The 24,863-nt window shown below is 37.3% G+C and overlaps 2 protein-coding genes across 2 annotated transcripts; one reads left to right on the top strand and one right to left on the bottom strand.

Annotated features, from left to right (window-relative positions):
• Positions 1 to 8,405: 8,405 nt before the first annotated feature.
• guf1 (GTP binding elongation factor GUF1) lies at positions 8,406 to 16,796 on the top strand. Its single transcript, XM_043256454.1, has 17 exons — positions 8,406 to 8,807; positions 9,000 to 9,111; positions 9,206 to 9,354; positions 9,437 to 9,517; positions 9,905 to 9,982; positions 10,199 to 10,282; positions 10,372 to 10,436; positions 11,530 to 11,733; positions 12,198 to 12,337; positions 12,431 to 12,554; positions 12,663 to 12,795; positions 13,576 to 13,719; positions 14,296 to 14,429; positions 14,658 to 14,759; positions 15,015 to 15,134; positions 15,776 to 15,812; positions 15,898 to 16,796. Exons 1-17 carry the CDS (start codon positions 8,613 to 8,615, stop codon positions 16,024 to 16,026), a joined length of 2,031 nt encoding a protein of 676 aa, XP_043112389.1. The 5' UTR covers positions 8,406 to 8,612; the 3' UTR covers positions 16,027 to 16,796.
• Positions 16,797 to 17,142: 346 nt separating this feature from the next.
• gnpda2 (glucosamine-6-phosphate deaminase 2) lies at positions 17,143 to 22,832 on the bottom strand. Its single transcript, XM_043257958.1, has 7 exons — positions 22,713 to 22,832; positions 22,237 to 22,399; positions 21,975 to 22,076; positions 21,393 to 21,575; positions 20,499 to 20,683; positions 19,224 to 19,398; positions 17,143 to 18,334 (listed from the first exon to the last, which is right to left on the bottom strand). Exons 2-7 carry the CDS (start codon positions 22,358 to 22,360, stop codon positions 18,270 to 18,272), a joined length of 834 nt encoding a protein of 277 aa, XP_043113893.1. The 5' UTR covers positions 22,361 to 22,399; positions 22,713 to 22,832; the 3' UTR covers positions 17,143 to 18,269.
• Positions 22,833 to 24,863: the final 2,031 nt, after the last annotated feature.

Here is a 24,863-nt window from a genome sequence, read left to right as displayed (position 1 = left end):
ATGATAAATTAAATCAATGACGTTATAACAAGTCCGGGTTTCTGAGCTTAAGCAGCTACTATATATTCTTAAAGGAACAGTTTACCCAAAAAAATAAGTATTTACTGAAAACGCAACCACCCTAAGGCTTTCGAAGATGAGCTTGTTTCTTCACCAGAACAGATTTGAAGAAATATAACATTACATCACTTGCTCACCGATGAATCGTCTGCGGTGAATGGGTGCCGTCAGATTGAGTGTCCTAAGAGCTGATAAAGACATCACAATCACCTACAACTACTGTGTATTTTAAGAGTTCATTTGTTATTGCTAAAAAATTACTTTATTTTGTGTATTTGGTGTAATGCAATGTGTTTATGTGGTTTAAGGTTCGAAAAACACATTTTCCACATACTGGACATTGTTTCTACTGAAACCTACTTAAAGGTTGTGAGTCAGAAGTGCTAGACTGTCCTTGCAGAGTTGAAATTGCCTCACTTTGTAGCCTCTGTTCAACATGTTCCTAGGTCAGCATATTTTGTTGAGAACATTTTCATCCAAAAATCTAGTCTTGACCTTATCTCTACACATAAACCTAAACTTACCCATGAGTACTCCCTAAAATCAGAGGAAATGATGAATGGCACTTCTGTAGAAACACTGATTGTAAGCCTAAACTTCACAAAAACTATAAAATAGTTCTTCAAATCTGATTGGCTAATCACAGTGTTGTTCCAGGGTCAAAGATGCTGACCTAGGAACTCAGCAAAATCAGAGTCTGTGTGGTCCGGTTTAGCAATCGCAACACACTCTAAAAAAGTGTTGAAAATTCAACTTAACCACTGATTTCTAATTGTGTCGTCTTTTGGAAGCACAGATGAAGAATGAACACATGCGTCACAATGAAACACAGAGTCTCTTAAACAAGGCTCAGGCAACAACACTACAGCTTAAAACTTAAAACTGCATAATGCGACCCCTTTAATTATAATATTTATCTGTGTACCAATTAATCCACACTTTTCAATGAAAAAGTCGTCTCCTGCTGTCTCTCCCATCTCAAAATCCACTGATATATTTGTTTTGTACTGCTTATTCTGTGCATGTTTCTCTCCTGATTCAGATACAGATACTTTTTCACTGGAGGAAACAATACTATGGATAGAGGACTCATAATTTAGGCAGGTTTTTGCTTCACAAGACGTTAACTGCTGATTGTGAATTATAAAGTTTTTATCACATGTTAGGACTCTCATTCTGACGGCACCCATTCACAGCAGAGGATCCACTTGTGAGCAAGTGGATCCTCTGCAATGGTCAATTTCTCCAAATCTACAGCTTGGATTTCCAGAGGGTGAGATCATTTCTAGGTGAACTGTCCCTTTAAAAACAGCAAATACATTTTCATTTAGAGAGTTTCAAAGGTGCTGCAGAAGAGGAATGACCCTGGTAATCCAGAAAAACTGCCCAAGGCAGTTAGCACAGACCGACATTTAATCAGTCAGCTAAAACAAAATGTACTGCAGTAATCAAAGAGCACTGGCTGTGTTTGTGCAACATCGGCTGATTACATCAAGACATGAACATTTTCTTAAAAAGAGATAGGCAAAGTCTGCGTCAGTGCATGTTTTGGTACACTATTTTTGTGTGCATGTGTGTCCTTTCCTGCATGCATTAGTTTGTGTGTGTGTGTGTGTGTGTGTGTGTATGAGGATGTAAGTGCTTTCCAGAGATGTGGCCGAGGCAGACAGACCACTTTGCATCCCATTACTCATGCTGTGGAATGCTGCTCAGGTAATTGGGAGTAAAAGTAGAGAAAAAAGCAAAGCCTTTTTAAGACAACGAGCACCTTTTTAAATTGACTGATTTGATTGCAAATTCAATATGACAAAGCCCCACTTTGCTGGCTTGTTTTGTAATTGCCCCAGGGAACTGCTCCAGAAAGAGGGAGGAGAGGCAACAGAAATGAACTAACCTTTAGCTTTACTTTCTCAAATGAATGAGGCAAAAGACGCGTATTGGCAGGAAACATGCTGTATCATGCTGGTAAGGAAGCACATTGCGAAAAGTCGAAAAGAAGAATTGTCAAACGGTTTTAGGTAATTAGTTGGCAAAGGTTGTGCAAGAGAGTTGCTTTATCACGGCAAATGAATTTACGTTTACAATTAAACTCTTGGCAGATGCATTTATTTACGAAACCATTTACTAGATAAATCACTTAGTTATGCTAAAATCCTCTAAGCAGGTGGATAAAGTTTCCAATCTGGCAAGAACCTGTTTAGACAAACCCATTCAATCCATTTTCGAAACTGCTTCGTATGCTGCTTCAGGCTAATCTTGTTCTTAATACATAGAGATGTTGGACAGCAGAATTAGGAATCAAGAAATGGTTCCTATTCATTCATCAACCGGTGTAGTCCAGTTCACACAGAATCTGTTATTTTTTGTGCATCAAACACAAGGTTTTCTAATGAGACTTCATAAATGCTATTAGCTGCGCATTCATATAGTAAAAGACACACATTATGCATTTTGTCAGTTGTTGTAATTTTATGAAAATAATGAAATATTGTTTATTCCCATTTTGGTTGCAATGCCGGGGTTACATTAATGTCCAATGCAAACATAAGCTGATGTAGATATTTTGTTGTTTTTAATTTGTGTATCCAAAATCCAACGTTAAGTCAACGTCGGATTGATGTCAAATACTGACATGACCCCGATTTTCATTCCTAACCAAACTGCAATGTCTGTCTGACGTCAAGCCCAACGTCAATCTGACGTTATATAGATACCTTGTGGCTGGTGGATAGTTAAGGCTCATTATTAAGTCATTAAAGGGTTAGTTCACCCCAAGATGAAAATTCTGTCATTAATTACTCATTAAATACCCTCACGTTGTTCCAAAACTGTAAGACCTTCGTTCATCTTCTGAACACAAGCTAAGACATCTCTCTGATTTCATCAATAATATCTGACTCCCCATAGACAGCAATTAAACTGAAATGATCCAGATCCAGAAATTTAGTAAATAAATTGGTAAAACAGTCTTCCACCATTTTAGAGAGCATCACAAAGTATACAGACGCTTTCCCCTAAGAGTAAACAACTGCAGATTATGTTCATGCGTGTACTTTATCCCCGGTCGCAAACAGGGCTGATTACATCAAACACTTTAAAGCGTGCGCTGCATTGTGATACTCTCCAAATTGGTGGAAGACGTAACTCAAGGGAGAAGAATGGTTAAGTATGTTACAATATTTTTGTTCTTTGTGCAAAAAACATGGACTGCTTTTACTACGTTTCTGGAGCTGGGATCATTCGAGTTGTGTTGCTGTCTATGGAAGGCTCTCTGATTTCATCAGGAATATCTTCATTTATGTTTCAAAGATGAATGAAGATCCTATGGTTTTGGAACGACACGAGGGCCTGTAATTAATGACAGAATTTTCCTTTAAAAGTCGGTGTAAACACACTTTTTTGCAAGTTTGTTATTAAAATAATTTTCTAGGTTAAATGTGTTTATTTTATTTAAAACATTCTTTAATGAGATAAAGAACCAGAAACATTCAAATGAATCAACACCAGTTTTGCATACTATTACAAGAACCCGATGTTGCAACTAACTTTTGGCAAAATGCGTCAAATGCGCCGCAGATGAACAGCAATGTTTTTTGCAACATTGCCACAAATTAAATACAATCTTAGATTCAAATGAATATATTTTTTTCTGATATCTAGGGATTTTGCGAGTTCTGATAACTAAATGGCTTACATAAATAGAAAATGTGTTTTTGATCATTAGTAGTCAGTGATTCATGTTGCTCATAGCAAATTTCTAAGTGCTTTAATTGGTCCAGGCGTTTGTAGTGTTTTCGATAATGCACTAAAGGGTCATTTTTATGCCCACTGAGTGTGTAACTTGATTTTGTTTCCTGTGTTTGCTTGTTTTGATGAGTCAGAACAGCATTCCAGCCTAAAATGCGCAATATACAGTTACAGACATTTGCCAGCTATACTCAAAAAAAAATATGTTTGTTTTGCTACGCATCCTCGGAACATTCAAAATGACATTTTCTTTCAAATGTTTAAAAAATACATTTTCAAACTGTAATGGAACGTTCCACTTTATAATTTTTCAAACATCTTGTGAATGGTACTTTCGAATGTTTTCTCAACATTCCGAAACGAGCAGTAACAGAAGAGACATTCACTTCCGACTAAAAGAAACACTTCATTAACAATGTATGAATTAAAAACATTTTTGCACTAATGTTTCAAGTATATTAGATAGCTTCGTGCAGTCCATTAAAGTTGCTAGAAGGACAACTTTGAGGGAACCTTGGCCGAACGTTAGTCTCAAAAAAGACAACCGTTTACTAGCGTATGGATGTTGCATAATGAACTTGTTTAAGAAGATGGCTTTAAAATATATATGTTTTTATATAAAGGGAGAGGCTGTGTTATATATATATTGTAAATAGCGTGTAAAAATAACATAATTCGATCATTGGCCGATGCGTTTCGTATACTCCACTGATCACGTCACAAGCAAAATGAGTAAGTATTTCATTGTGGACGACAAAACAATGACACAGTCAGGTGCAGAGCATTCAGCTTTCACATGTTCGCCTCTAGATGCCAAATGTGGCGTAATTCCAAAGCTTTTGCCTCCCGTCCACCCACTCGTTCCTTTCAGCTGTACCCCAGGCTTCGTGCCAAATGCAGAGGGGAGGATTGTCAAGACCTCTTTTTCTTCACAATTACTCGCCGCTACTGCAATCCCACTTTTCCTCTTTAACCTCTGTGTGGCACGATCGGATGGAAACTTGAAGCCGGCCTGTATTCAGAGAACGCAGAAATGAAGTGATATTGAAACGGAGTTGATTTCGAATGAGGCCATTTGGCATCCCCAGAAAAACGATTGCTACAAGATGACTTGGAAATAATGCGGAATATAAAATACATGGGTTTTTTTAAGGCGTTTGGATCCTCGGAGCAAGACAAACTGTTTTCTCTTGTGAAATTGACTTTGTTTTGTGGCTTTATTGTTTCATAGCCTGACATTATGGTCCCAAAAACCATTTCCATTTTGGCATAGACTTGCTTTTATTGTCTGTGAACTACTACAGGTTTATGTATGGATGTAGTGATACACTGCTGTGCGCGATGCATATTTAGATTTACAAAATGATTATAATGATCTTTCTCGTTGGTTCTCAGATGAATAGAAATGCCCTTTGCGTCCTCATGTGCATATTTTCCCAAATTATACTACTTTGAAGATAGCATGCCAGTGTAAAATGAAAATGTTTACGATTACTTGGCCGTCAGTCATAGCGGTAACACATAATTTATAAAGGTTAGAATCAAGATATTTGACGATACGGTAGTTTGGGAATGTTTCGAATAAAAGGGGAAATAAAAAAACGTGCCGTTGTGGCTGTTGTGTGTCCAAAAAAAACAACCTGAAGTATTAAAAAATAATATAGTGTAAATTAATTCGTTCCGAGAGATGAAAATAAAGGTTTTACAATAAAATACGATTAAAGGCTGTTGTGTGTTAATTCACATCGCAGTGTCTTACTTGTTTTTGTTTGCAGTTATTTGTGAATTTACTAACAATTTTTGGATAATAGTTTTAGTTAACAATAAAAACACTGCAGCACAGTGTCTTTATATTGCCATTCTGTTTTCATACAAATGCAGAAGTGTATTTTGCATACTTTTAGTATTTAGCAGACTTCACATATTGGGATCCAGTGACTCACCCGTCTAATTTAAGGGCCATTGACTGCGCAAAGACTGGGCTTACAACCTAATTACTTCTCAAAACGTGTCTATTTTTTAAACTTCTCATTCTTCTGTCAAACCAGTGCCTCAGACGCATATCAAAGATCTCAGTTAAAGAAATCTCGGAGCTCATTGGCTAATTTAACACTAGATTTGGCTTACCGCGTGTGAGGCGAAACCTCTATTTTTTTCACCCATTTATTTTAATGGCGCACTTTGAAGCCGTCAGCGTATCGTTTTCATCCGAAATCCGCGCGCGATGAGCGTCACGTGACATGCAGATGAGCGACCCCGCCGTTTGATGTTTGAATCAGATGTTGTGTGATATTTAAATGCTCGGCTCTCCGCGGACCAGCCTCGGCAGAACGGACTGATTTCTGTGTGAAATCGAGCGAGCGCCGGGCTGGACGTGGGTGGCACAATCACACTAAGGAGAACGCGTGGGTCCAGGATCTGATCAGCGCGGCAGAGCACGATTTTAATGAGCGATACTTTGCTAACTGCCATTACAGAGGGACACATTATCACACGGGCTATCAAAGTCGTGTTGAACACAGTCATGCATCATTATTATGGGGCTGAGGCCTACAGCAAACATCCATCAGGCAGTGTGAGAGGTCAACGGGAAGAGGAAACATGCTAATGATGCTGACTAAACCTGTGCTGCGCTTGCTTCCAGCTTTTCCTTTTGAACCTTTACATCTAAAAACGACAATTTAGGTACTAATATGATACCAATATGCATCTTTTAGGTTAAATGAGATACAAAGACTAATAGGCGCTTTCAGAGTTCTGGCAAGGTTATAAACTAACGTTCTTCGAAGAACATTAGTAACGTTCTCAAAGCAGAAAATAATTATTTCTACATCGTTTCTTGGATGTGTTTTTAAATGTTAGCTGTCTAACTTTTTTTTACTTATTGGGAACGTTAGCGAAACGTTTTTAAAACACATTCCTAAATTTGACTCAAGGAAAAGTTCACCCAAAGCTTCATTTACTCGCCTCGTTCCAATACAGTATAACTTTCTTTCTGATGTTGACCACAAAAGAAGACCAACCAGTCGCTGGTCCCTATTGAGAAAGAAATACTATGGAAGTCAATGGGGAACATCCGCTGTTTGATTGAAAGCATTCTTCAGAATATCTTTTATGTTCAACATAAGAAAGAAACTCATACAGGTTTGGAACGGCACAATTATTAGAGAAGTGTGGACAAAGTTTCATTTTTGGGTGAACTATTGAACTATCCCTTTAAATTAAGTGCTGAAATCTTTTATGCCTCCTTTCATTGACAAGACAATATATCTAAAACAAGCAGTGTTTTTAATGTACATCTAAAATGCTGATTAAATTATTTTTTCCCATACTCTCTACACACCAAATAAACAAAATGCTTAATGCATACTTCTAAATGTGTACACACACACACATACTGTATATATATATATATATATATATATATATATATATATATATATATATATATATATATATATATATACACACACACACACATATACATACATTAAACACTCCATGATTAATTCACACATGCATACAAACACTCCAAAGTGCAATTTCTCATAACTACTCTCACAGCTGCAAACACTTTTCAAAGCTAACATGAGTGGTGCTCTATAAATATCCTTCATAAAGGCATCTGATCATGAAATAAAATAGTTTGGTCGTCAGCGCTGATGCTGAGAAACTGACAGGTGCGAACACAAAGCAGCAGAAAGGCCTGACAATGATAAATATCAACCGGCGGCCGTCAGCCATCAGATCCAGGAAAGCATCTCTCATTTGATTTCTTACTGAAGCAATATTCAGAGGGACCTACTCACTATGAGTGGGCTGTTATGTTGCCATGGTAATGATTTTCTTCCCACTTATTCCGGCCGCATAATACATTGTGTTTAGGGTGACACCTTGTGGGAAATACGAGCAACTACACTCAATCAATAGCTGTTTTGATATCTAATTTAGGTCTATTCTATTCTATTCAAGTTCCTGTTTTGTCAAACAAAAAATTGTAAGTTTGAGCTTTTGAAAAATGAATCATTTGCATTCTGAAACAAATTAAATTAAATAAAATTTATTTTAAAGTATTTTTAACAAATGTATATCACTTTAAAACCAAATTGTTTTAACTTTAAAAAAGCACAAAACAAATTGTGTTTATTATTATTATTATTATTATTATTATTATTATTGTGTGAAAATGTGATATAAATGTTAGGACAAAACATTCCTAAAGTGACGTAATGTTATTTAAATGCTCTTATAACTATTAATATTAATATCATATTAAAAGAAAACAGATGAACATTCCCAGAAAGACTATTTTTACTTGATGAACATTTTTATTACGTGAAGTGAAAATGTAAAAAAAAAAAAAATAGTAGATCATTGTATAAAATATTTTAGGAACTAAATAATGTTTATATAGTGTACTTATTATTATTATTATTACGATTAGAAAACTGGACATTTGAACATTCTTAAAATATGTTAAAAGCAAAAATGAATATGTTCCAGAAACATTTGAGAGCGGATTTTAGTATAAAACGCACTGGTATTTATACACTACATTTCCCATAATTCCGCGTTCTCGTTCCGATAACGACGCTTGATGACGTTTTTACCAACATGGCGGCTTACAGTAGCTGTCACACTGGAGTACACAGCTTAGTGGAGACCTGGCTCTTTCTAAACACTGAATATAAGCTTTCAAAGATTTTAATCCTCAGATTGTTTTTAGATGGCAGGATTTATTCGATATGCTTTTTGAATCTACAATATTGTTTCCTTTTTCGGAAATAACATGTTAGTGAGCTGAGATGATGTCTCTGTTTAGATCCCACGGGCTCTTTCTGCCCTTTATCAAACGCTTTCCTGATATCAAAATATACCGCGTTAAACGCAGATCCCAGGGCTGCGTGACCTCATGTACAGTGATCAGACACAGATGGATGAAAAGCTCTTGCTGGAGCATCTGTCCTGTCAGAGAATTCAGCTCCAGTGCATCTGAGAAGGTACATTCTGTTGCTTTGGCTTGTTTTTGTTGTAAGAAAAATCGCATATAACCTATATATTAACCTAATATGATTTGTACAGTAATGTCGTAACTTGTTGGAGACTACTCAGTTATTATGGAGTTTTATAGATGACAGTGGTTTTATAATAACTTAGAATACTCTTGGATACTGAATCTGAAATTTTTTCAGGAGAGTCTCGACATGTCAAAGTTCCCAGTGGAGAGAATTCGAAATTTCAGCATTATTGCTCATATTGATCATGGCAAGAGCACGTTGGCTGACAGACTTCTGGAGATCACAGGTGGTCCTCTGTTTTTCTCTCCTGTGAGCGACATGTGTGTTGAAGGGTTGTTGTTCACCATCTCTTTATTTCGTGGGGGTTTTTGTGCGAGCAGGTGCCATTGCAAAGACGGCGAGCAACAAGCAGGTGCTGGATAAACTGCAGGTGGAGAGAGAAAGGGGAATCACGGTTAAAGCTCAGACTGCTTCTCTCTTGTACCAGCATGACGGACAGACGTATCTGCTCAACCTCATCGACACACCTGTGAGGACAATCATTGGAACTAATTAGTGAACTAGCGAGTTAGTGTGTACTATAGTTTGAGAGATTGCAATATTTTTTTTAGGGTCACGTTGACTTCAGCTATGAAGTTTCACGGTCCATATCCGCTTGCCAAGGAGTTGTGCTCATTGTAGATGCAAATCAGGTAAAACACTTACACATAAACTATGCTTTCTTTTTATTAAATGAGTAATGGAAGATTAACAGAGTTACACACAAATTGTGAAGGTTTTTTTTAGGTTTTTGCTGCTACAGTTTTATGCACATACCAATGTTATTTTAGTTTAACCAATTTTATAGCTGTTTCTATCATTTTTATATCCATTTTAGTCATTTTCTTGCTCTCTCAGCTTAAACTTAAGCTTTTTTCAGTGTCTGTCACCATTAAGTTTTGTCCAATATTTTTTTCAGTTTCTCAAAAACAGCACAAACATACCAGTGTAAATCCTCTATCACTACTGAAAACGTTAGCCTTTTATAATTGCATTAGAAGAACAATAACCTATTACTTGCTTGTTTCTGTAATTCAAAGGGAATACAAGCGCAAACAGTTGCCAATTTCTACCTGGCATTTGAGGCTCAGCTGACAATCATCCCTGTGATAAACAAGGTAGATATTACAGGGAGATTTTCTGAGATCTCCATTAAATGCAGTGAACGTTTTATATATGCAAGTTAAAAACTCAATGTTTCATCCCAATGTTTTGTGTATAAATGATAGAAATATTTTCATATCCAACTACAGAAGAAAGACACAGTGCAGACTGTTCAGGATATAAATCTACATTTGTGTGTGTGTGTGTGTGTGTGTGTGTGTGTTTGTCAGATTGATTTGAAAAATGCTGATCCAGAGCGAGTTGAAAAACAGATCGAAAAAGTGTTTGATATTCCAAAGGAAGAGTGCATCAGGGTGAGCTCTATTTAAACATTACTCGTGCTTTTTTATGTAAATGTTGCTCGGTTTATATTTTTACCTGGGCTTGTGATTGTTTTCTGTAGATCTCTGCCAAACTGGGCACAAACGTGCACCAAGTTCTCCAAGAGGTGGTGAAAAGGATTCCTCCGTGAGTATCACAAGCTGATTCGCTTTTCTCCACAAGAGGTCACTGTGAGAGTGTGAGAGCGGCACATACCATGTGGGTGTGATTGATTGATTTTATTAGACCGTCTTTGTATTCACGAGATTGTATCAGACAAAAGGAACACAATGATCCCCGAAGCCCAGATTACATCTTTCTAAACAGGATTACGAACAGGGAGAGGTCATCGACAATGAATCATGCGTTACGGTTCACACAAAAGAGAGACGTGTAGGACATATTTAGAATCAGCTGATGTGTAATGTCAGGAAGAACAGAAGATTCTGAGACGGATGTTATCAGAGCAAGAACAGCACTTCTGCATCTCACAAAACATGTCAAGAAGTCACTACGAAGGACAAAAACAAACATTTTTTTTATTTATATATTTGAAAAAAATTGGATGTTTTTTCTGTATTGTAGAGAGCTAATAAATTTCTAAAACGTAAAAGTGCATTGTAAAATAATTTGCAAAAAGTCTTCCTAAACACCTAATACAATTAAAGGTTTTGCGTTAATAATAAAATATGAAATATTATTACTGTTTTCTACGTAAACATGTAGTGAAATGTAATTTATTCCTGTGATGCAAACGCATTTTCATTCTTCACCATCGCTCCAGTCTTCATGATCCTTCAGAAATATTTCTAATATGGCGCTCAAGAAACATTTCTCATTCTTATTATTACATTGCAAACAGCTGCTTAATATTTCTGCCGAAATGTAGTAATCGTTTGAATGAACATAGTATTTGCTACTGTACTGTTAAAAGTATTTATTGGTTTCATGTGAAAAAATGACAAACTACCTTTGATTGTAAATATGGAAACGAATCAGGAAGTTTTAACAATCGTGCGCTTTCCCAAAAACCTGCGTATCAGCATTCTTCATCATCTCACATTTCCTCCATAATGTGTTTTTATACCTTCTTGGCACTGTACCTGAGGGACACAATGTATATTCGATGTGTTTCAAGTGTATAAATAAGTAGCTTCCTTCTCTAAATATTCCCACAAGAAACGAGTTTGTTTACTCACATTTCTGTACACGTGATTAATCGCTTTCTACTCCGTTTCAGTCCGACGGCGAGAGTGGAAGATCCATTTAAAGCTCTTGTCTTTGACTCCACCTTCGACCATTACAGAGGAGTAGTGGCCAACATCGCCCTGTTTGGTGGACGTGTGTCCAAAGGAGACAAGATCGCCTCTGCCCACCTGGGAAAGTCTTATGAGGTCAACGAGCTGGGCCTTCTGAGACCTGACGAGCACCCAACAGAAACACTGTGAGAATCTCACACACCGACGGCACAAACAGACCTTACAAGAAAACAAATAGCAGACAAATAAATCAGTTTTGTATGAAGATGCCGATTTCAAAGGCACCATTTATTGCCACATTTAAAGATATAGAACAACATCAAGTAATCTTAAGAAAGGCTACAACCCAGCCGACCCAGAGACTCCAGTATAAAGTTGTTTTCCTTTCGGTTATCTTTTATTAAAAATTGACTTCTATTCCTACAAATAAAGAGTCGAGTAAAGATGTTAAAGAAAATAAAATGCGAATGCAAAATAAAAAAATCATGCAGACCCCTGATTAAAAACCTAGGCCTTAAGAAGGTACTAAGAAATAACTGAAACTTCATATTCACTCAAAGAGGGAAGCGTTTTTCAGGTTTCAGACAGTCTCTGTCAGTTGCACTAATTTAACCTTTGACCTTTTACATTATGATGTTTTTGCCCTCAGGCATGCAGGGCAGGTGGGTTACATGATTGCAGGGATGAAAGAAGTGAAGGAGGCTCAGATTGGAGACACGCTTTACCTCCAAAAACAGCCCGTGGAGCCGCTGCCGGGGTTCAAGCCGGCTAAAGCCATGGTGTTTGCAGGTGTGTTTCTGAAACTGTCCTGATGTTTGTGCTAAATTGTGTAAACCGAAGTTTAAGGGGTCGCTTTACAGTGCCGCAAATCTGACACTTTAGGCATGTATCCCATGGACCAATCAGAATACACAGCCCTGCGCAGCGCTGTGGAGAAACTGACAGTGAACGACTCCAGCGTGACGGTGCAAAGAGACAGCAGTTTAGCTCTGGGGGCTGGATGGAGGTACACACACACACACACACACACAAACTGCTTAAACTGTTGTTTTCAGTTCAGTCGCTCAGTCAATATTTAAAGAGGTGAAATTCACTCCGTCGCTCTATCTCTCAGGCTGGGATTTCTGGGCTTGCTGCATATGGAGGTGTTTAACCAGCGTTTAGAGCAGGAGTACAATGCATCTGTCATAGTTACAGCTCCAACTGTACCATACAAGGCTGTGCTAGCATCTGCCAAACTCATAAAGGTAAGCCACGTTGTCCCAATGTGCTAAAAAAACACCCAGAAGACCTTAGCAACTATATAGCAGCGTGATAGATACTATATACCATAACAACTGGTTAGAAACATCAGTGGCGCCTGCAGGTGTACGGCTGTGTCTCGTATTTCTGTCGATCGAACCAGCCGTGCCATTCATTATGAATTCATCGGTCTTTTGCATGCCAAAGTCAATAAATATTACGTCCTATGTGCTTCCTCGCTTTCATGAGATAGGTTTAAACTAAAATAATTTAGTTTTATAGTACTAAATTCAAGTTTTCTATAGATATATTAATCATATATTTAAGTCAATTTGCTGAGTTTCGGTTCATCTTCGTTTAGCGCTCATATTCTAGACCTAGACGACAGAAGCCTCTGTTTTCCTAGTTGTTTTATAAAAGCGCAACATTTTGTTGATATTGTGAATATACGCGAATAAAAGTAGACCAAGTTAGCTAACAAGTTGTGATGATTTGAGAAGGCTAAATTGTGCAAAACATTAACTATGATCAACTCACTGTTGTCAAAAAAATATGATAAGTGCGTACCTTCGGAGAAATCCTGCAGGTGCCTCTAAAAACGTGGTTAAAAAAAACCTACTCAAAACACCTCAGGAACCGGATGGCAACATGCTAAAAACAACCAAGAATATCTTGGCAGCAATACTGTTGGTGAGTTTTGCACCTGCAACCTGCTCGTGCAGATGGTATGCAGAGATTTAAATGAATGAACAGCAGTTAGAGATAAGCAGTTTTTTGACTTGTAGGAACATGGTGAAGAAGTGATCACCATCATCAACCCCGCTCAGTTCCCTGATAAGTCACAGGTCGTGGAGTATCTGGAGCCCATGGTGATGGGAACCGTCATCACTCCGGACGACTTCACCGGGAAGATCATGACCCTGTGTCAGGTGAGATCATCTTTATTTACTGCAGTTTAGTGAATCTAGGCCTTGCAGCAGAATACGGTTGTCAGTCCTGTATTTGGGATTGACAACCGTATTTTCTTTGCAGGTGTGAGTCTTGAAGTGTCGTGTTTAGTCTGTATGAACGTGCAGCGGGAGTCGTGCCCGTATTCCGTACCAGTAACCGTAGCGACAGCAACCTAAAAGTAATATCAAAGATGGCGACGTCGGCAAAACTAAAAGTTTCTGACACAAGAGTCCAATCTAGACTGACTACTGAGTCGACGTACGACCCAAGTTGAACTCGCTGTTCTTGTGGAAAACCGAGTCAGTGGATAACAGAGTAAGTTATTTACATTATAATATTAAAACTAGAAATATTTTTGTTCCAAAATTCATCTATCAGGACTTTATGTGTATATGTTGACTCAGTTGCACGCTCATACAGAGTAATAATCTTGGTCTCTTGTAATTCAAATAGACCAAAGTGATATCCACTAAATATATTTTGCCTTCCAGTTTCTGTGAAAGCATATTTTAGTCTTGAATTAGTAGTGACCCACAACGTCTGTCTTGTTGAAGAGCCGCAGGGCCGTTCAGAAGAATATGTTCTACATTGATGACCATCGGGTGATAATGAAGTACATTTTCCCTCTCAACGAAATTGTGGTGGACTTTTACGACCAGCTGAAATCCATGTCATCGGGATACGCCAGGTGAGCTCGTTGGGAAAGAATGAATTAGTATATAGATATAGTATATAGTACATAGTATAAGAATTATGTTAGTAATGACTAATGATATTTTAGCAACTCAAGGTCGCTTTACAAATGCATAGAGATAGTAATTAAGTGAGATTTCGGTATATCTGGACAGATATGTCACTTTCGAGTTTCTGGATGAGCTGGATGTCACTTCTGTGAATGTTTTCTTGTTGTCCATAGCTTTGATTACGAGGACGCTGGTTATGAGGCCGCTAATCTGATTAAGATGGACTTCCTCCTCAACGGGCGGCCAGTGGAAGAACTTGCCACTATCGTTCATAAGCAAGTCTTGATCTTTCATCATACGATTACAGTTTTACTTATATTTCCCGATCTATTTAGGTATCCAAAGCTATTTGATCATTAAAACGTAATTAAATAACCAAATCCCTTAAAACGTGAATGTGGTTATAAAGATCCACAGCTGTGTTTAGTATGATTTGAACTGGAAATTAGCAGCATCCCGATATCATCTTCCATGTTTTTAATGTGATTGCTAAAAAAATGACACAAGCTCTGATTCGTCCTGGTGTTCAGAGACAAAGCGTACAGTGCGGGTAAAGCCATATGTGAGAGACTGAAGGAATCCATCCCCAGACAGATGTTTGAGATCGCAGTGCAAGCGGCCATCGGCAGCAAGATCATCGCTCGAGAAACGTAAGTGTGGGCCTGTCGTATTGAGCATGTTACTGAGATAATAACCTAACTTAAAATAACCGTTGACCCAAAAGTGAAATTTACTTAAAAACATGTCACCCTCAGGCCACCCATGATGTAGATGGGTTTGTTTCTTCATCAGAACAGAGCTGGAGAAATTTAGCATTACGTCACTTCCTTACCAGTGATTCCTCTGCAGTGAATGGGTGCCGTCAGAATGAGAGTCCAAACAGCTGATAAAAACACCATAATAACAGCCGTGATTAACATCTTGAGACGTTGTGTGTTTGTTAAAAAAAAAATCTATTATTAAGCTGCTTTAGCTTTAAACCTTTGCTTCCGTATAAAATATGGGTCTATAATACTGTTTCTCAAGTGAAAAAGTTAACTTGATCTACACAGATCAAGCACCATTTAACATCTTAATGTTTTTCTTTGGACTCTCATTCTGACGGCACCCATTCACTGCAGAGGATCTATCGGTGAGTCATGCAATGCTAAATTTCTCCAAACCTGTTTTGATTAAGAAACAAACTCATCTACATCAAGGATGGCCTGAGGTTGAGTACATTTGAAGCTTTTTTTCCATTTTTAGATGAACTACTCCTTCAATATTCCTTATCTTTCCTTGCCTCTTTTAGGATAAAAGCATATAGAAAGAACGTCCTAGCAAAATGTGTGAGTACCTCTTCTCATACTGAAAAATGTTTCTTCTACTTTTTTGATTAGCTGTTGATTCCCGGTTCGCATCTCTCTTTTCTAGTACGGGGGTGACATTACACGAAAAATGAAGCTGCTAAAGAAGCAGGCTGAGGGAAAGAAGAAATTGCGCCGCATTGGAAACATTGACGTCCCAAAAGACGCGTTCATCAACGTTCTTAAACGGAAGTAGTTCCCTCAGGAACATTATCATAACAGGCATCAAAGCCTGGGGTTGATTTGCGAATAGGAACATGCCAATGTACAGCATGATGATTGATTTAGAAACGCTATTAAAGTTCACATAACTAAGTGATGTTGTTCTGGGAACTTAAAGCAGGTTTGATGAATTAATCTTCATCATGCTGAAACAACATTGCAGTTTTCTCAGGAGCGGATTCAGAGACTGCAAGCTAAGGGTTTTCGTTGGAAACGTTTAGACTGAGTGGATGCAGAAGTATTTGGCAGCGCTGTTTTCCTTTGAACACATTTATTTCATTTCCATCAAGCTGCAGAGGTTGCAGTGGTAGTGGATGTAAGGCTAAAGGCAGTCTGGGACATTACTGAAACATTTCTGTGCGTTTTTGCAACAATAGGCAGAAATTGGCCAAAGACTATTGTCGTTGTCTTATTTCACCCCATAATTAAAAACATAAGGTTCGTTATTGTGCGTATTGAAAATGTAAAAAATCTTGTACTACACACAGTGGTCCGTGGCGATTGTCAGCATTCGAAACGTTTGAGATTCAAATAAAGGCAGGCTTTACTGTTCACAAAAGCTGTTATTTGACAACTTAGTTTTTGTAAACTACTGTCAAATTTCCCCTTTTTATATTGAAAGAATGTGAATCAAAATGTGATGGCTTTGATTTAAGTGTGTTTCAAGCTTTAGGAGAGCCTATTAAAATGTCTTTTGAAAATTATTTGGACTCATTGTTTTAATAAATGTTTTTTGTTTATAGAGCTGGGCGGTATTGCAATATATATCATTTTTTTCTTTTTTGTTTATATTGTATGTGAAGAACAGGACTAGTTATTTGCGTGAATGGAAAAAAGAATTAGGCCATACTTGATGTTAAAGGTTAGTTTTGTTTTTTTTTTTACATATGTATACTGTATGTATGCATTATTTTATATATATATTTAAACCATAGTTTCAGCTTCCTCTGAATTTGTCATATTATTCAAACACACACAAAAGACTAATTGGAAATATTTTTTTCTAATATGGATATATATGGTAATATTGTTTTCTCTCTAACAGATTTTAAATATGGAAATGACTGTGAAAAATCGATCCTGGACATCGTAAATGAAACTTTCTTTTATTTATCCATCCATGAGTACAGAAAGACATAAGAGGGATGATTTGGTTTTTGGAGTGCAAATCTGTTAACAGTCAGTTCACGTAATCTTCAAACAAATGTGTAAATCCATAGAAATGTATACTTCCAAAATCATTGACTAAAGTACAGTACAACACAGAAAGCAATGAAACGAAAGTGTGCTTTACAATACAATAGAAATATTATACTTGTGCCTTTATAGTTTTGGGAAATGAAAGCGCCTGTATATCACAAAGAACATTAACTGAAGAAAATACGTAATGTGTAAAATGAGTTAACTTCAAAAACATTCACACACTTCTCTGCTCAGATGCACCAATGAAAGCCTCTTAATAAACCTTTTCAGCTTTTTCCACTGGTTTGACACGCTGCAAAAAACCTGGATTCATTCAAAAGGCAAATTGTATAAAATGACTTGTACTTAGTAGGAAATTCTGATCACAGATCAGCTTCCTGTTAACTTCACCACAAGTTTGGAGGATTTAGGGAAGAGACTTTAAAGTGTATAAACGTAAAACATCTAAACAGAAATATTCCCCAAAAAACACTTCCAATAGGTTGCCTTGCAGTAAAATTCCACATTCAAGTCAACTATTAAAGTAGCTGTGGGTCATAGTGCGTTAATAAAAAAAACTGACATCAGTGAAAACAGATGCTTGGCTTGAAATGCAGACATTCGATATATATCCTGATCAAACTACAGTACTGAGGATATGTACGCTTTCTCAGAGTGGGCTGTAACAGCACATTTCTTTAATTAGTGATGTGAAGGAGTGCGATAGTGTTAACTGAAACAGTAAACGTTAGCTGAAAGGGTTAAAGTAAGAGTGCTTCTTGTATAACTTCCCTAAAATACTGTCTTTTCCCGTTAGTACTGGCCTTAAAGTAGTTGAAGAGTGAATTCTGAAGGCTGTCACAGAGATCCTGCTGGCGTGCGTGAACATGGCACCATGAGAAAGCAGAGGTGTTTTGTACAACATCTACCTGTTACGCTTTATGACCATTCAAAACTGCTGTGGTCCCTGAGGCCAGTTTCCACTCATTCACGTTGATGTCATTCCAGTTTTTCCAGACGTCCCGTCTGGAGCGTTCAGTCCATGTAGTCCTTCACGCTGAGCATCGGCTCAACTAGCTGATTGTGGACGTGCATCAGGCCTGCAGGACAGAAGATCCGTCAGTATGTTTAGGAAATCCAGCCCAGCCAAAGATATTAAACCCCCAGGAGAGACCAAAGCCCTTAAGACAGGACATATCGTGTTTCTGAGAAAAGCGCTTGTGATGGACATTCCAGACGGGTTTAGATCTTGAACCTGCCGTCTTTAGACAGATATTGACCTTGAGACGAGCCAACCGCTAAAACCAAGATGAGATCAGTAAAAAACGATGAAAAGCAAACAAACAGCTGCTCTATTGGGTCCCTCGGAGGGAAAAAGGATAGCTAAAATTGTGTGGTTGGTAAAATCTTGAAATGTTTTTAAAAGATGTCTCTTGATGAAAACACAGTAAAAGCAGTGATTTTTTATTTATTTTTTTTTTAACTAATTTAAAGACTAATATATTTTAAAATTGTATTTATTCCTTTGATGCATAGCTGAATTTTGATATGCTGATTTGATGCTCAAGAAACATGTTTTTTTATTATTATTATTATCAATATCGAAAACAACTTGTTTTGGTGAAAACAAATTTTGTTCACGACTGTTTCATAAACCAATTGTTCAACGAAGAGCATAATAGAAATCTTTTGAAGCGTATCAATTTAATGCATCCTTGCTGAAGTAATAATTCTGTTTAAAAAAAATTATGCATGTGAGACTCCATCAGGATGTAAAGAAAGAAAGTCACAACAGCAAACCTCAAATTTTAAATTGCAAAATGATAAACCATAATGACCATGTTATTACCTTTCAACGCTTGTTTTAATAGCCAAGTAATTATTTAGTCAATTTACCAGGACTTTGTTCTTCAAAGAATCTGCTTTCACAGAAAAGCAACTTTCCGTCTATGCGTGTCAAAGATTTCCCCTCAGGCAGCAGAGACGTACCTTTAAAATACTTCACAGTTTTGACCCTGAGTTCCAGCGTTGCATCTTCATCGCAAACAAAAATGGTTCGCGGATGCTGCTGGAAGGCAGATACTGTCCACATGTGGTTCACACCTTCCTCGATGGCTTTATACAGAGCAAAGGCCTTATGAGCCCCTGTGATCAGAATCATGACCTGCAAATCAAGGGCAAAAAAAATAAGCATTGTCTTACAACGATCACATTCATAACAGTGGCTTTTACAAGTTCTTCTCAAGGCAAACTTATTTCAAAAACTAGTTGCCAAAAATCAAGAAATTCTCAGGTCCTATATATATATATATATATATATATATATATATATATAGACACACACACATTTACACACATATAATCATACATACACATATAATCATATATATTTGTGTGTGTATTTTTTTCAGGGTGCTGTGCGACTTGGAAATGTTTTGGAAGATGCACACTGTCTGTTATAATAATAATAATATGATGATGATGATGATGATCAGGTGACGTCTGGCATCCACATCAACAAAATCAAGTAACCCGAAGGACATTTCACCCAGTCTGTTAAAGTATTCAGGTATGTTGATGTACTTGTTTGTATTTTCAGCACAATCGGCCTCACATTGAGTCACAGAACTCATTGTTCAATTTAGTGCTATAACAAAGAGAACATTTGTTACTCTACAAAAGATAATCATATTTATCAATTGCAGATGACGAATGCTCCAAGCAAAAGTGTGTCTGACTGGGACAAAAGGAAGACACTGATATATATACACACAACTTATTTTTCTTAAATATATGCATGCACATGTGAGTATTTATATATGCGCATAATAAATATACACAGTACACACACGCACACACACACACATATATATATATATATATATATATATATATATATATATATATATATATATATATATATATGTAAAAAGTTATTTTGGATATGTTTAATCATTTGACAGCACTAATAAGTATATAATATTATAAGTCTTATATTTTAAGGTATTAAGAATTTATATTGCTGTGGTAAGTGAAATTGTGATGTTAAACCGTGATGTTAAATAAATAATAATCACCATTTTAATCATTGAAAATATAATTTCTTTCTGTTTAAGGTGCTTTAAAACTTTCAGCTAACAGGACATCAGTTTGTTTTCCGTTCTGTTCATTTTTAATATCTCTGAGTCTGAGGGTTTATATGATACTACAAATGTGAATATAATGTAAATATAATATGTGAATATCCTGTATTCTTTAATTCACCTCTCTGGCGTCCATCACTGTTCCTACTCCAACGGTGAGAGTCATGGTGGGCACTTTGGAAAGATCGTTCCCAAAGAAACGAGCGTTGGCTACTATCGTGTCCTTGGCCAGGGTCTTGACTCTGGTCCTGGACACAAGACTGGACCCTGGCTCATTAAAGGCAATGTGCCCGTCTGGACCAATGCCTACAAAAACAAGAGAGACAGAAGGGAGAAGGATTAATTCCAGTTTGGTGGATGAAAATATACAAAGATTCTGAACATAATAGTAGTTGAGTATGAAGTAAGTAATGCAAATGACTGAAAACAGATGTTATAGTCCATCAAAAAATGTAAATGTAATGTTTTTTTTACATATAGTTTGAAATAGTTTTGTTATTAACTATAGGCATTAAAAATGGATAATATTCATTTAAGTAAATCTGTGACCACATAAAGTAGAAATATTAGATAAAAAAATCTAAACTACGACTGATATAAAAATAAATTAAAGCTAAATAGAAATAGAAAAGACAAAATTAGTCAAACTTAAAAGCTAAAAATATTTTTTACTTGTAATATTTTTAACTTAAAGGTAAAAATATTACAATAACTGCTAATTCTATATAAATAATACTACAATAAAACTGACAAATATTCAATCCGTTATTGCTACAGCGAGTTTAAGAATCAATTCTGCGGCCAACAAACAGACCTTTGATTTTGGAGCTGAATGTGCAATCACCATACAAGCATTACTGACAGAAAGCACTTGTTATTGCAGCAGTGTAACTGCTTAGAGAGACTATTTTTTATGTACAGATTAAGATATGCATCACAAAGCACTGTTACTGGTGTGCCCCATTACTCCATGTCTGAAAAAAATATTTTTGGGGATCTGATTTATTGAATGCACCTCCCACAAACAGCTCAATTCCACCAGCGGCGGTAATTTTCTGCTCAAAGGCTTCACACTCGGCCTGCAAGTTGCTGGCGTTGCCGTCTAGTATATGGGTGTTCTGGGGCTCGATGTCGATGTGCTTAAAGAAGTTATTCCACATGTAGGAGTGATAGCTCTCGGGATGATCCCTGGGCAGACCTGAAAATGAAGACCATGTCAGAAAGAAATTATGATGGTGCTTTTAATTATTGCGGTATTTTCTACTCTAACACAGTCATAAATACTGCATTCAGTTAATGAGAATCGTCACCGAGGATCATGGGAATCCTAAAAAAAAAAGTACATGAACTAGATACACTGTAATGAGTTTAAATGTCACTATATTCATTAAACGTTTTCTGAAATAGAAAAGAAAGACGTGAGGATGAAGGGCCAGTGCGTAAATGCTCCTTAACTTTGTTTTATGCATTATCCACACCGTTTTGTGCTGACTTGCTGCATCGGCAGCTCTCGTTCTGCGGTGTTTTCAGAGAGTTCGTTGGAGATCTTGCGCGCTCAGCACTTTTGTGAGAAGCGGTCTGTGCGGTTCACACTCACCCACATACTCATCCATGTTAAAGGTCTTCACGTATTTGAAGGACAGGTCTCCACTCTTGTGGTATTCGATCAGCTTCTTATAGCAGCCGAGGGGCGTGCTACCTGCAAACAAACAGATTACGCAATAATCATATCCATCCCAACATACCGAATCCAGATTTTGATCGATTTCTCAGAGAAAGGGGATATTCAACAAGAAAGACATACACAGGGCAGGGCTGGATTTTCTGCATTAGGGAGTGACTGGTAATTTATGGTTCACCTGTTGGAAGTCCTAAAGTGAAGTAGCGGTCAGCGGTGGGTTTGAAATGGATGATCCGGTTGCGGATGTACTTTGCAGCCCATTCGCTGGACAGGTCATAGTCGTCCAGGATCACAAGCCTCATGACTTCTCACAGATAACAGGTCACTGCAACCTTAAGACTCTAAAAATACAGAGAGATCAATACTGTATTCACCAACACTGACCAATTCAGACGATCAAGCAAAGCCCAGTCCACTGAGGAGCAAAACAACCACGAAGCACATTTATTTGAATTAATATGAGCAAATAACATGTACAATGTGTAATCAGAAGGACAACATGTAACGTTGTCACACTGCATATGTTTGATTTTAAACTTATATTAATGGCATCAAATCCTCTGGCTTTAATTACGACCGGCGGCGTTTTTAACTGCCGTTAGTTGTCGAATAACGGTTGTGGATATATGATGGGTAATAAAATCTTTGACTTACAGTGATAAAGCGCAGGATCTCAGGCGCGTCGGGGTGAATGGATACAAGTTTTCTTTGAAAACACTGATCATGTGATCGAGTTCCGGTCATGTGCGCTGACGACACACTTCCGGGTTGTAGCAACAGCCCATGTATGGAGACCGACTCTTCTATAATATGAAATAAGCTATGTGCAGCATGTATGAATGAAAAGATAATACGCATGTAGGATATCGTTTAAATGTGGAAAATATGTGAATTAAGAAACATTAGTATTCCAAGTGGTACGGACACTTTTGTTTATTAAAAGAGACAAGACATTTAATAAAAATGCATGTTTTATAAGCATGACAAACTGTACATTTGTAGGTAGAATAACAATAGAGTAAACTATCTATATGGTGTATCTATCTATCTATCTATCTATCTATCTATCTATCTATCTATCTATCTATCTATCTATCTATCTATCTATCTATTTTGCGTAGCACAATTTATAATTTTGTCCAGTTTTGTCCCCGGTCGTTTAATTTCCTTCTTTTCTAGCATGCCTGACCTTGCAGGAGGACCCCAGGGAGGCAGACGGCTATGAGAGAGAAGAACAGAAGGCGTCGGATTGAGGGATGATAGCGTGCAGAAGTCTGATTCATTTTGGCGAATCGGTTCGCTCGGACTGTTCGTTTCAAACGGTTCGAAAATTGTTCAGTCGATTCGTTTGAGACGACGCCTTGAAGTGCTTACAGAAATAGCTTTTTCTGTCCTTTAATTGCTTCAGCAGACTTCAGTTGTTGTTTGTTTGAGTCTTTAGTTTTGTGAAATGCATGCTCAATCAGGTTAAGATCAGGAAATTTGCTTGGCCATTGCAGAATATTCCACTTTTTTACCTTTAAAAACTCTTGGGTTGCTTTTACAGTATGTTTGGATCGTTTCCACTTATACTACGAAGTGCCATCCAGTCAGCTTTGCTACATTTGGTTGAATCTGGTCAGACGTCCTTATACACTTCAGATTATTCCGGCTGCTCCTCACAATATCAAAAAGCACCAGTGTCACCAGGCCCCTGCTCTCACACCCCTCCACATTTCACAGGTGATGTTGCATGCTCAGATCGTGAGCTTTTTCCAAGCGTTCTCCATACTTTTTTCATCCTGTCATTCTTGTACAACTTGATCATAACTTCAGCCGTCCAAAGAATGTTTTCCAGAAGTGGTCCGACTTCTTTAGACGTTCGCTAAATGGCCTTGCCTTTGCTCCGGCGAAGTCTTCACTTGATTGCAGGCTTTGACCGTGACACGTCTGCCTCCCGGAGAGTGTTCTTCTCTTGGCTAGATGTTGTGAAATACAGGATCCTCCACCACTGTTGTTGTTCGTGGACGTCCAGGCCTTTTCATGTTGCTGAGCTCACATTGCATTCTTTCTTTCTTTTCTGTCAGCCCATATTTGTTATAACTGATATGCTCGGCAGCTAAAATAATAAAAAAAAGTGTATCTGTGTCCAAATATATATGGACCTAACACTAAATTAAAATCGCGAACATACTGACAGGACCAAAAAACTGAATTTTAAAGATAAACACGTCACAGTTTGCCAAGTGACTAACCTCGTGAAAACCCCTAATAACTAAACACATTAGCAGCTGTGGTGTAGCAGCTACACAGCTAGATTTAAAACAGCTCTGCAGCTGACCATGAATTTTTAGATTAGATTAGATTCAACTTTATTGTCATTACACATGCACATGTACAAGGTGACGAAATGCAGTTTAGGTCTAACCAGGAGTGCAATAAGCAGCAAGTGCAGGATATAGGTATAAATATAAATTACAAGTGCGCATACAGGTAATATGTACAGGAGATAAATATGCATAAATTAAATTACAGGTGAATGTGTTAAGAGCATAATATACAGGTTGATATTGTCTATGAAAGGGAAATTTTGAGTTAGGCATGTATGAACAATTTACAGATGGTTATGTACAAACAGGATATACAGGATATGTATAGACAAATTTACAAGAGTACGTACAATGGATATGTACATACATTTACAATAGAATTGCCATATACTGTAGTCATCTTTAAATGCAAACGTGAACTCAGTATGTGTTCAATTACATCTGGCTGGATCTTATTGGTCGAAGCAGGCTGCTATCATTCTTAGATCATTTAGTT

The sequence above is a fragment of the Puntigrus tetrazona genome, chromosome 14 (assembly GCF_018831695.1).
Source record: "Puntigrus tetrazona isolate hp1 chromosome 14, ASM1883169v1, whole genome shotgun sequence".
Lineage (NCBI taxonomy): Eukaryota > Metazoa > Chordata > Actinopteri > Cypriniformes > Cyprinidae > Puntigrus > Puntigrus tetrazona.
Note: the sequence above shows the minus strand (reverse complement) of the source record. Positions and strands in the feature narration are given on the sequence as shown.